The following is a 14,057-nucleotide window of genomic DNA, read 5'->3' as shown; positions in this document are numbered from 1 at the left end:
GCATAATTATAACAATTTATTTTAGTTAATACTATATTACATGCTCAGTAAAATTTGAAATTTTCTCTTACATAGTATATTATTTATTTTTCAGTCATGTATCCAGTGGTATCCAGTTTAAATTTAAAATGAATATTAAAAAAATATAAACCATAGGTCCATATAAAACACCCACGAGGTTATGACGGTTATGTAATACTTGAGAAAAAAATATTCAAAATATTTTCACACAGTAAGCATCAATATCTATATTATTTATAATTTAAGTAGGTATCTACATTTTAAAAGACTACAATTACGGAAGCGCTTGATGTGTTGCTTAAGGTGTTACCCCCAGCTATTTAATTTAAAAATTGAATAAGTGAACAATTTGTTTCTTTTATCATTGATATTATTTTAACCAATAAAATTGAAATAGTACTCACAATATGAAAATCTATAATATTAATTAATAATTATATTATTGCAATATTAGGATAGTACGAGTTTATAATATAATAAATAAAATATAGTAATAAACAATTATGTTCCTTAAAGAAGAAATAATTTGATATTATTATTAAGTTTTTATTATTCACAAAGTATTTATAGCGAAGAGTAAGTCATTGATAAATATTATGTCGGAATTTGGACGACTTTTTTTGGCTATTATTAGGATCCAATATCATAACGGCCGTTTATTATCATTAATACACTTTTGTTATGAAAACTGCCTTCCAAAATCTGTTAAAATATACAATTTAAAAATAAAATAAATCGACGTAATCTGTGGTACATTCCATCTGATCGTATAACTGTACACAGACGATTAGCAAATACAGTATAATATAATATAATATAATAATATTATAACGTCCATGACCTCCACACGCACACCGGTTTAGTAATAATAATTTCACCGTCGATATCCCGCGCGCTTGTGTGTGTACTTAACCTGTTAGACGGCGTAGGCGCTAATTTCAGTAGTGGTTCGATCGTCACCAGATCACCGTCAAACCGAATCATGCAGTCGTTCAGGTAAGGCGCAAGTCGAAATGATTTATAGTGTTGTATGTTGTACTTAAGTGAATAATATATATCTCCACACTATATTATTGTAACACCGACCTTTGAGAGATGAATTAAATAACACAGTTATAAATAATAATAATAATATCGTACATGTAATCGGCGGACGTGTAGGTTTTGGAACTTTGTAGAACGTTTTAAACGGGGTGTGCCGGGTGCTCGAATATTTAGAAATCCGACTAAATAACAACAATGATAATAAATTACATTGTGATGACAACTTTTGAGGTATTTTTACCATTAACTGTACTTAATACAGGATGTTATGTACACAACTGCAAAATGTATAATATTGTTAATTACATTTGGCAGTTATTTCTATTGTTATTTCTACTTAACCTGTTTAGCCATCATGAGATCTTTATTCAAGTGGTAAAATAATATTTTGTTTATATATATACTTTGTATTTCTCTTTAGCATAACTATTGCATCATTTTGTTTTTATTAAGTTTAGAATACATTAATGTATTAATGTGTAAATGTGTTTTTATTTATGATAGGACAGTTCTGAAGATATAATGTTATAGTATAATATAATATTTTATTGTTTTAAAAATTTTCATAATTTTCGTATACGCAATGTTTACTCCAGTCAAAATCTTATTATCAGAGTGGATGAAGTTGAATTTAATACGGAACCATTTTTTAAGCCTATAGCAGTAGTAATGCTTGTACTTATGTCTGTATAATGTATAAGATACCTGAAAATATCACAATATTTTGTTTTACCGACTTCTTCACTGCATTTCTATTAAATTACGTTCGCTAGGACAGTTATACTATTTTGGTTTTTTAATTGGTGACTAATATTTTTTTTTTTTAGTTAAAGATTTAAATTAGTCTGTAAATTGCAATATAATATTATCTCTCTATAGCAATCCGATCTTCATTTAGATAATTATTTTAATATATAATATTATATAGTACATTTTAGGCAAATTATTATTTTAAATATTTGAATATATCAGCGATTTTCATACGAATTGATTTACTTTTACAGATTTTGCACATCAACTATCATATTCTATAATACTATACTGTCATAAATATCAACTATATTATGAAATGTGTATTTATTCAATATCTGCATAATATGTCTTAGATAAGCAAATAAACGGACCAATTATTGTATTAATAAAATAACATTGAAATTATTTCATCGATCGCATAAGCATAAGTTTAATAGTTATTTAATAACTTAATTAAGTATATAATATATAATTAGTTAAATATGTAAATAATAGTTGTAGGTATCATACTAAAAATATTACTCGTACAAGACGATGTTTTTAAATTAACGTATAGTTTTGTGATTTGTGTTTAACTAAATATTAGTCTATATACTTTTTATTCTTTTTCATTATATTTTCTCAAACAACATTGATTTTCAGTTTTTAAATGATTATGATTTTTAACTCTCAAACTTTTAAAGCGATTATTATGTTTGTGAAGTTATCTGTATATAATATATTTTATTGATTAATTGTGTAAGTACCTATATATTTTAATTATATGGATTCAAGGTTAGATTGAAAGAAAAAGTATGACAGATATTTTTAATTTTTTTTTAACTAACCTTCTATACTCATCTGAATGGCTTCAATCCATATTTTAAATAATTATATTCCAATTAATAAATAATTAATCAGAAACTAGATTAATGCACATCAGGGTTTTCAAAGACGTTATATTTTTAAAATTGCCAATTTTTAACTAAGAATATTTCAAATTTAAGCGCTTTTAAAGTATTTGGAATTATTGCAAGACGTTATATATTTTATAAGATGTGAAATATAAACAAAGTTCTCGGCTTATTAAGATTTCTAACAGAAGTTTTCTCTCTCGTTAATTTGAAACCAGTGCTTATTTAAATTTGTTGACTAATCTAGATTATCTGTGACGAACTTTAAGAATAAATATATTTTTAATGTTTTAAGATTAAAATGTATTTTGAAACATTTAAATATACCAAATTGTCATCATTTAAATATAATTTTCACAGTAAACGATTTAAATACATAAAATATATAAATATATGATTTTTATTTATATACATAGTATATATTTTTGTTGTTTAAAAAGCATGGTTGTATATAGTGCTTACAATTGTTATCAAATATGTGTTTGTGAAAAAAAATTGTATCGTTTATTTATTATGTTATTATATTACAAGGTTAAAATTGAGTTATTTGACTACTTGCCAATATTTATGTAAGCAATTTCGTAACAACTTTCTCGCAAAAAAAAAACAAAACCTATTTTTTAACCTTCTTTAGTACCTGGCCAAATACATTTTTATTCGATTCTCATATTTAAATAATATATTCATCAATTAACATTGAGCCTGTATTAAATATTTATAATAATAAACAAATACATGCTGCGTTAATAATCTAAAATCAATTTGAACTTTGAAGAACTGTATTCTAGTTTATTTCTAATTTATATTAAAACGATAGTTTGAATTACTTAAATATACCATAACATTAAAATAAATAAAAATATATTGTTTATTGTTAAAAATTCAAAATCTTTTGATTTGACTAAGTATCTAAGTAATAAATATACCGAAAACATAATTATAAGACAAAAAAATGCATAATTAACTTTTTAAATTTCCAAAAGCAAAATTGAAATTAGTAATATAAAAAACTGAATTATTATTTCAATATTTTGTGCTGGTTAAAATTTAAAGCGAATAGGAAAATATTGTAAACATTTGAATTATAGGTTTAAATACCATAAAATATACATATTATATAAAAACAAAACTATTATAATAATTGTCGTATATAATAATTTATTATTGTATTATATAAATGTCAAGTACAAACATAAGCATTTTATAATTAAAATAATAAACATAAAAAATAGAGAATTTGAGTGTATCTCGTCATTGAGTAAGTACTATAAGAGAAATAGTATTAAATTTGAATTCAATAATCATAAATCTTTGTGCATGATAAAAAACAATTCTGAACGAAGACGGTCGAATAACTTTTTGGTAACCAATGTTACCAAATAATAAATTCAATAATAAAATTAAAATTATATTAAATTATTGTAATTTTTATTTTAGTTTTTCTGATTATTTTAAAAAGAACTGAGAATTTTAATTTTTACCTCCAAAAGTACCAACTAGATCTAATTTTTTATGAAAAATCTCTATAGAAATTATTGATCATGGCATTTTCACTATAGTAAAAAGTGTCTTCACATACATAATAAAAAAACATCCATTATATTAAAATCAATACATTCATTGCTACGGTAGAAATTTAATATCACAACACTTAAAAATAATAAATAATTTATCAGTATAAAAATAATAACAATATCTATATATCAATTAGTATACTTTCAATTTTTTTTTTGTAGTATTTAAAACAATAAAGGTAATAACCATATTATAATAACAAAATTATTGATATATGACTATAATGTTTGTTAAGTCTACTGAGGTTACACGATAGGTATTAAAGCCAATAAGTTATTAAATAAAAATTTAAAGATTTGAAAAAAAATATAATCGTACATTAAACTTAAATCATATTTACTTAATTATGTTTTTATGTATTTAAAATTTGTTTAGGATGGAGTTTGTGGACTTTAAAATAATGTTTATTATCGCTTTGTCCCTGATGGGATTGGTTGTTAATTCGAAAGAAACTTCCGAATTCAAATTACCAACTAATTTTAAGCCTGTCAGTTATCGACTGGATGTGACCACCCACTTGGATGATCAATTCATGTTTGAAGGAGTAGTTGACATTAAAGTGAGTATGCAAAAAAAATCTCAACTAATTATTTTATATTTTAAAAAAAGGCAGTATCTAAAAATTTATAAAATTTTAAAATTAAAACAAAACGTGTTAACTTTTAAAAGTTTTTTTAGTTTAAAAAAATATCTAATAGAATGTTATACAATTAAAAGTAATATGTACGATCTATTGAAATTTATTTAAATTATAATTTTTTTTCGGAAGTTTTTGAACTGAATGTTTTTAGTAGCATAACTGACAACAACTTATTTATTTTTTATGCTAATTCATGTTAATAATTATTTATAATAAAATAAAATAATATACTTAATGTATTTAGATGACCTGCGAAGAAACTACCGATACCATAGTATTGCATTCGAACAGTTTAGACATCGATACTAAGAGTGTTGTGGTAGCTAACAGCGGCGAAAATGTCGTCCCAGTGGGTAGTGTTTCGTTTGATCCAAAGAAAGAACTTATGTATGTCAAATCAACAGTAAACTTTAAACCTGGTGACGAATACGTGCTGACTATACCATTCATGGGAAATATCACCGACGATTTAGTTGGTTACTACAAAAGTAGCTACGTGGATAAAGAAAACAATCAAACGAGGTACGTTATTATGTAATAGTGCATAGCACACATAATAAAAAAAATGCTTTTTCTTGGTTGGCCATTAATACCATCAAAACATAATATCATGTAGGTGGCTAGCGGTAACACAATTCGAACCAGCGGACGCCAGAAGAGCTTTTCCCTGTTTTGACGAGCCTGCGTATAAAGCAACATTTAAGATAAGATTAGGTCATAAAAAAGGATACACTTCGATTAGTAATATGAAAATGATGAAACAAACGCCCATGTAAGTTTAATTGATACATGGTCATGTCCATTGAATACTGTTGATCGTAAAAACAATATATTTACTTCCATGATTTTGTAAAAAATACTTTATTGAAAGTAAATATTTTGTGTTTCAGCCCTTCGAAACCAGATTATGTTTTCGATGAATTTGAAGAATCTGTACCGATGTCTACTTATTTAGTAGCATATATGGTGTCTGATTTTGCATATATTGAATCGGACAGTCGGGACGACGAAGTGAAGTTCCGCATAATAGCCAGGAAAGACGCAGCCGATCAAACAGAGCTTGCCAAAAACGCTGGACCGTTAGTGTTGAAGTACTACGAAGATTATTTTGATGAAAAATTCCCGCTGTCGAAACAAGACATGGTAGCCATACCTGATTTTTCTGCTGGCGCTATGGAGAATTGGGGTCTCGTAACTTACAGGTACGTTCAATTAATATTTGTAAATACTTTACAAATAATATAATATATAGCATATTATTATTATTAAGTATCTGAACAAATCTGCTATGGAGATATATAAAGTCTAACAATAATGATTTATAAAACAATAACCATACTTAAGTTTTATGATTAAATATTGAGGCTTCTGAAATATAATTAAAATAACTGTAAAATCTCCAAAGTTACTTTTAAAGTACCTCATCTGTACCAAATTATTTAAAATATGTATTATTGGATAATAAAAGTTATTTCAATGTGTTCTCATAAAATAAATATACTCACCCTTATTTAAATATTTACACTAGAAATTAGAAATTTAACTAAACAAAAATGTGTGTAAATTAACTTACAAAATAGAATTTTGTCTTGGAGTATATATAATTTTGAAACTCACCGACTCGAGTAGGACTTTGGCTCTTCGCAACAAAATATAAACACAAAATAATTTTTTCTAAAATAAATAAAACACATACTGAAAATATATGTAGCAGTTTAAACATTATTACTTTTTTTACTGTTATTTTATTGTAAAAGATATAAAACTAATATTGCTTCTACTACTGAAACTAAAAAAAATAATAAATCATTATTTAGAGAAACTGCATTGTTAATTGATCCGGACGTAGCTACGATTGATAACGTACACAGAGTAGCTGAAGTTATCGCTCACGAACTTGCTCATCAATGGTTTGGTAATCTCGTTACTATGAAATGGTGGACCGATCTTTGGTTAAATGAAGGCTTTGCCACATATGTGGCAGCACGTGGAGTTGATTTCGTGAGTTTTATTACAGTCGGACAGTTAAATTTCTAATTTATTTTGTAAAACTGAGTTCATATCACTATATTATTTTTATTTCATACTACAGTTATACCCCGAATGGAACTCATTCCAAATCGAAACCGTTCAAAACTTTTTACGTGTTTTGGATCTTGATTCGCTTCAATCGTCCCATCCCGTATCGGTAGCCGTTGGACATCCCGATGAAATAGCACAAATTTTCGACACGATTTCGTACACGAAGGGTTCATTTTTATTGCATATGATGAACACGTTCTTAGGCGAGGATACATTCAAACAAGGCATAAGAAACTACATAAACAAACATAAGTTTTCCAACGCTGAACAAGATGATTTGTGGAATTCATTGACCGAGGAAGCTTACCGTCAAGGAACTTTGGACAAAAATCTAACCGTGAAACTGATAATGGACACATGGACGTTGCAAACCGGTTATCCCGTATTGAAAGTCGTCCGGGATTACTCTGCGGACACGGTTACATTATCACAGGTACACACGCGGACAACCACTGGTTTTCATATTATGCCTACATCAATGCAATTTATTGTTATTAAAATAAATAATATTATATTATATGTGTAAACGTGTTGTAGGAACGTTTCCTAACGATCAAATCAAACGGTACGGACAAGAAAAGCTGTTGGTGGATACCACTCACTATGACGACTTCTACGGAGGCCGACTTTAACCAGACGAAAGCAAAATCTTGGTTGAATTGTGAAAACAACAACCTCACCTTACCATTGGCTAAAGATAACGATTGGGTCATATATAACATGCAGATGGCCGGTAGGTCTTATATAAAAAGGGCTTTTATTTAATCATTTCGTTTTAAATGTTTGATAAATTATAATTAATATATTATTATTATTATGAATTATGTTTTCATATGTTTTTATATTTTTAGGTTTATACAGGGTTTTGTATGACACTCGAAATTGGATGGGTATCGTTTCTACGTTGAACGATCCGAACAAATACAAAACTATAAACACGTTAAATCGAGTACAATTGATCGACGATTCATTTAGCTTTTCACAGATTGGTGATTTGGATTACGGAATCACGTTCCAACTATTAAAATATTTAAAACACGAAAAAGAGTATACACCGTGGATGGCTGCTTTGGACGGTTTCGGCCCGATAAATAAATTAATGAAAAGGACTCCGAACCAAGGAGTGTTCCAAGTTAGTATAATGGCTTTATAATGGTTAAGGACTTGTGGACAATGGATTATTTATTTATTTATGAATAATAATCTATTATATATAATTTAGTTGCATATATTTTGCATTATTATACAAACAAAATCGTTAATAACAGTTTAACAAATTTATGAAAATATGTAAAATATATTTTATTGGATCCAACTGCTATAAGTCCCGGACTGTTAATTTTTATTATATTATTTTGTATATTTACCTATTGTACCTGTTGTACCAATCTGTTGTATTAATATTGTTAAATGGAACGCGATTTCTAGAACTATATGCAACGTATGCTGTCGTCTGTGTACAGCGAATTTCGAGATATGACCGTCGAACTTAATGGTTTTGAAGAAATACGTTTTAAGAACCTTGTGACTGCTGAAGCCTGCCGTCACCGAATTAAGGACTGCACCGAACAAGCTCTCGATTTGTTTAGCAAGTGGATGAAAACAACTGATCCAGATAAAAATAATATGTAAGTCTTAATAGTGTTAAGCTGAACTAAACAATAATAAAAACAAATAATAACAAACACAAATTACAAACTATAATCGAAATATATTAGATTGCCTAGAGAACTGAAACCTATAATTTACTGTCAAGCGATAAAATACGGAGGTGTAGACGAATGGGACTTTTTATGGGAACGTTATCAACGTTCCAATGTGGGATCTGAAAAAGCGAAATTACTTTCAGCATTAGGATGCAGTTCAGAAACTTGGTTACTTAACAGGTACTAATATCGATTATGCGTGTTACATATAACAAACGCTGTTGACCATTGATTTGATTTAGATATTTAAATTGGTCACTTAATAATTCTATTATTCGCAAGCAAGACGCAATCACAGTTTTCTATTCTGTAGCAAGTAGTGACATTGGATTTTATGTGGCAAAAGACTTTTTGTATCGCAAAATTTCGGATATATCTGAATAGTAAGTTGTCGATAATTTGTATTTAGTATGAATAAATTCAATTAAGTTTATATTAATTATTACTTTTATATTTTTAGCTTCCAGCCTCGAGGCGACCGCGTAGGTAGATACGTAAAAGTTATAGGATCTCAAATGAAAACTAAAGAAGAATTAGACGAGGTAATGAATAAATAAAGTTTAAAAAAAATGTATTATTTTTTAAAAATCAAAAACCTAATTCAAATGTTTTTTTTTGTGGTAGATTCAATCATTTATCAATAAATCAACAGCTTATTTAAAAGGAGCTGATTTAACTATCAATCAGACAATTGAGACTGTTAAGATAAACACCGAATGGACTACGAAATTTTATCATAAAATTATAAACCACATGGTATAATAATTAACAATGTTACGAGCAAGCTTGATAAAAGTTTGATTTTAATTAAAAACTATTCAGTTTTCGGCTGCTTCGATGAAAAAGCTATACAACCTATAAATATATATACCTATACAAGATGCATTAAATTATACACATTTTTAGCTATATCTTGTTTCATAATATGGCGTAGTTACAACTTTTAACTTGTATTACAAGATTAAAATTTCGGATTAGGATTATGTATTGTAAATCTGAATTAAATTTAACTCGTCATATTTAATCTTCGTCAAATATATTTATATATTTTATAAAACTTAACATAATTCTATATTTCTATGTACATATAATTTTGAGGTGTTATTAATTTTTTGTTTTATAATAAATAATAACATGAATTATATGTTTTTTCTTTTTATAAGGCAAATCATAATTGAGGAAATTAATATGTATGGTTGACCAATTCAGTCCTATTTAATAGTCTAAAAATAATATATATATGTGTGTGTGCATGTTTGTGTGTTTATAGTGCACTGTCTATTTATTATATAAATATTTGATTCATAAACAAATTATTTAAAAATATACATTTTCGTTAATATTGATTACATAAACATTACACAAACAAAATAGTGTTTAATACTTTAATATCATAGTTGATATTCCATCGTCTCGTATTTTCATTTTTCTTTAATATAAAAATATTACATAATTATAATTTTGAATCATTTTCATATTAATATTCAAGTTCAAATGATCAAGCTTAATTTACCGTTATTCAAACAATAATTAGATATTTTTACCTTTTCATCGTTGTCATTTTACTTTACGTTAATAGCCTTATATTTCCTTTGTTGTGGACAATTAGTCCCTTAGGAACTGTGCCAGTTTGATTTAGCGCAGATGAGCTGGGTAATGATATTATTGGACCACGAATCACTCCAACTGGCTCTAGGAGCCAATTGAACTATTTTCCAAAATTTTATTAACATATTCATAACGGCCAGCTGATAAATAATATTATTAGAGACCAGCTGAGTATGCACTCTTTTGATGAAACTATACCTGATATTAAACATGAGTACATCGTTTCTGTGCAACAACATTCTAGATCTATAAGCTTAAGCTCATTGTTCGTTATCATACCATACGAGACACGACGAAAAGTTCTCATCAGACTAATGTATTTCAACTTATTATTATGGTATCATGGTTGCAGACATTATAATTACACAATTTTACCTCTTCTTTTCCTTTTAGCAGTGACGATTTCTTGTAATTAACATTCCCCGTACAACGCGAATGAATACTTAGTGCACCCAAGGTAACGTTAACGTGTGTGTTGAGAGATCGGAAATGTTTATTCAATGCAACGACTGTCACGCATATTCTGAAAAATCAATGACAATCCTTGAGAGAACACGCTGCATTGCTACAGTAATTAAAAAATGCGTTATTCTTTTTGATTGAAATTTAATTTGAAACACTACTGCAGTGACATTCAGCAGTAGTCGAAAATATATTTTATAAGTGGCAGCATATTATAAAAGAATACATTTGAGTATAAAATCGCATTAAAATATAAATACTACCTACATTAAAATGTTTAAATTATTTGAAATATTAAGTGAGAAATGCCTTTTGTTATTTAATCCGTAATAAATAATATTAATCATAAAATACGTAAAAACATTTTGTTGACTGACTGTTTACGATCAACGAATAAAACGTAACAGTTGCGTTATTTTAAAGACAAGAATATACACGTTGGCGGCCGATGACCGACCAATAATAATACAAATAATAAAATACAATGGGGTTGTATATGGAACATGGATACGCTGCAGTAGGTGACTAAAAAACAAGTAAATTTTTTTCGATTAAAATTTTGGAATTATTGCTGCAGCAATACTCGGCAGTCGGTGAGAATAATATTATTATGATTGACAGTAAATGGCCCAAGAGTTTATAATCGCGTTAAAACTGATCTGACCATTTTACTCGCACGATGACGAATATCGTTGTAACGCTCAAATGGACATAGAATTTCGATTTGGGAAAATTTGAGGACGAATAATAATGATAGCTGAATGCGGCTGTCGTAATGTCGTACGCGTCAATGATTCGTCACGAGCTCTGTCGTTATAGTGTATCATTATAGTAGACGACATTATGTGTATCTCAGTCAAATTTTAATTTTAAAATAGGTATTTCATTCACGCGCGAACAGCCCAAAAACTGTTCGCACACCGTTCTATTTAGACCATCGGCGACTCGTCACGACAGTTTTTGGTATACTGTTATATTAAGTGACGATAATATGCGTATAATACATCGAAGATGTGCCTTCACTGCCGTATTATAAGTTAGGATAATGATTTGAGTGAAATATTTCCTGTCAAATTTTAATTTTAAAATAGGTATTTCAATAACTACATTTTTGTCGAATTTGTGTTATTGTTGAAAGACGTATATAGTATATTTTCTATTTTTTGTCTCGTATTTTCTAAGGATGATTAAAAAATTAATGATGTAATATATTATCAGTAGTTTTCGCCAGTTTTCAGTACTTACAATTAATACTGATTCAATTGAGTGTTTTTATTATCTGTATAAGAGGGATTACGAATTAATTTATTTCTAATGCGCAAATGCCTGCTGGCTATAGTAGCGGCATCAATGTAATATAATCTTATAAATTCAGAAGTATTAATAAATTATAAATAAATAAATAAATTGCGAGTACTAATAAATTTATAAATAATTTACAAATCTCAAACGCGGCATTCGAAACGCCAGGTATGTAACCGCTTTTATTAATATGCAATTACTATGAATTATAATATGATAGGTTACGGTTTTTCGAGGTTTTTAGTAGAAAGTCATGAGATAATCACAATTATAATTGTTTTAAAAGGTAAGGAGACGTTCCGTTCAACGTTTTAGTCTATTTGTAATGGTCTCGAGATACCCTCTATTCATGAAAAAACGTAAAAATAGTTATTTTTTTAAAAAACTGTCCACAGGTGGCCGTGGCCTATATGAAAAAAATAAAATTGACTTTTTTTAACGTTTTTATGAGCGTATATTGATTTGGCAACATACCCGATCATGTATGTGAAGTTTCATATGATTTTTTATCATTGCCTATTTCACTAAGTATATTTTATATCATGTTATTTTTATGTAAAGTCATTTTTTTATTATTAGTACCTTATATAATAAGTTGATTTGATTTTTGTCGAAAATATTTCGTTCAAAAATATCATTATATATGTAAAATATAGTACGTAATAAATTTACCTAGTAAATGTCTTACAATTAATGTTTTTAAACTATAAAAAAATTATGAATACTATTAATATTATTTAATAATAGTTATTATTCATAGTTTAAGTATTTTGTTTAATCCAAATTTTGATATAAAAATATAAATGCCAGTATATCTTTTTAAATTTTTTTGATTCAATATAATATGTGATCATGTATTGGTAAAAATTTGAAGTATCCATAATTTGTCTTCGAGCATTTTTACTTACTTGTTTTGAAAAACTGGATTTGTATAAACATTTTTTTCCTTATTATTTTCTCAGTTATATTAAAAATACTTGGAATTTTTCGACTTCTTTTTGTGTTACCAATACATAAAAAAAATATTCGTATCAATAAAAAATCAATAATTCATCACTCCACTCAAAATATAACATGAAAATTAAGCATGATTAATTAATCATTCTGCATATTCCTATTTGTTTATGTTGATCCATGAATCATGATTTCATTCTTTTATAGTTTTTATCATATGGAATTATGGATTTAACGGACATAATATATTAATATATGTACTTATATCGAATGTGTATAGTTAATTTGAGTTTGTATGTTTCAAGTTTTGACAGATTATGTGGATTCTGAAAATATGACAAGTACAGTAAGTTCCTACTGCATTAAAACTGCTTTAAATTTCTCCGTATCCCTTATGTCTACGTTTAAAGAAGCACGTCCAATGCCATTAATATATTATTAAATGCCCGATCGATAATATTCAATTATAATTTATGTTCTGTTTTGAGCACTTATCAAGAAACCTATACTATTATGATACCAATATCAAACAAACTCGAAATTGTTATGGTTAAATAAATACATTTATAAAACATTTTAAACTACGAAATTTAACATTTTAACAAAAACAACATATGATAATGACAAAATATAATAAAATAATAAATGCAGATTGCCTAAGTATCCTAAATATTTATTTAGCTATTTAAAAATAAGACAAGTAAAGTATAATTTAATATTTCGACGAAAATATCGTGTGATTGTTGAATTGTAATTGGTCTTTATTAGAAGCTAATAAAAAACAAAATAATAAGTACATATAAAATAGCATTATAATTATTACACAATATAAAAAAAATAATAATTATTAATAACAATAATGTACGAGGGTGGTTCAAATATGATCGAGACAAACGCTGTAGATGGCCCGCATGTATGTTTCGACGGTAGTGGCTTAATTATGTGATAGCTGGGTCTCTTACAAACAGTGTGGCATTGTTTTCGTCGGAGCATGTGTTTCACGTGTGTGCTACGACC

At 27.3% G+C, this 14,057-nt stretch overlaps 1 protein-coding gene across 1 annotated transcript; it reads left to right on the top strand.

Moving 5' to 3' along the window:
* The first annotated feature begins 906 nt into the window (after positions 1 to 906).
* On the top strand, positions 907 to 9,765 carry LOC113548562 (aminopeptidase N-like). Its single transcript, XM_026949548.1, has 14 exons — positions 907 to 1,017; positions 4,662 to 4,845; positions 5,171 to 5,448; positions 5,543 to 5,698; positions 5,817 to 6,128; positions 6,744 to 6,927; positions 7,019 to 7,441; positions 7,546 to 7,741; positions 7,860 to 8,140; positions 8,437 to 8,636; positions 8,727 to 8,894; positions 8,957 to 9,097; positions 9,175 to 9,256; positions 9,339 to 9,765. The coding sequence occupies exons 1-14, from the start codon at positions 1,004 to 1,006 to the stop codon at positions 9,474 to 9,476; spliced, it is 2,757 nt and encodes a 918-aa protein (XP_026805349.1). The 5' UTR covers positions 907 to 1,003; the 3' UTR covers positions 9,477 to 9,765.
* Positions 9,766 to 14,057: the final 4,292 nt, after the last annotated feature.

This window comes from Rhopalosiphum maidis, chromosome 4, assembly GCF_003676215.2.
Source record: "Rhopalosiphum maidis isolate BTI-1 chromosome 4, ASM367621v3, whole genome shotgun sequence".
Lineage (NCBI taxonomy): Eukaryota > Metazoa > Arthropoda > Insecta > Hemiptera > Aphididae > Rhopalosiphum > Rhopalosiphum maidis.
Note: the sequence above shows the minus strand (reverse complement) of the source record. Positions and strands in the feature narration are given on the sequence as shown.

Coding starts and splice junctions, on each gene's coding strand:
- LOC113548562 (XM_026949548.1), top strand. Junction 4,846..5,170: donor AAGGAGTAGTTGACATTAAA/GTGAGTATGCAA, acceptor TAATGTATTTAG/ATGACCTGCGAAGAAACTAC. Junction 7,742..7,859: donor ATATAACATGCAGATGGCCG/GTAGGTCTTATA, acceptor TTATATTTTTAG/GTTTATACAGGGTTTTGTAT.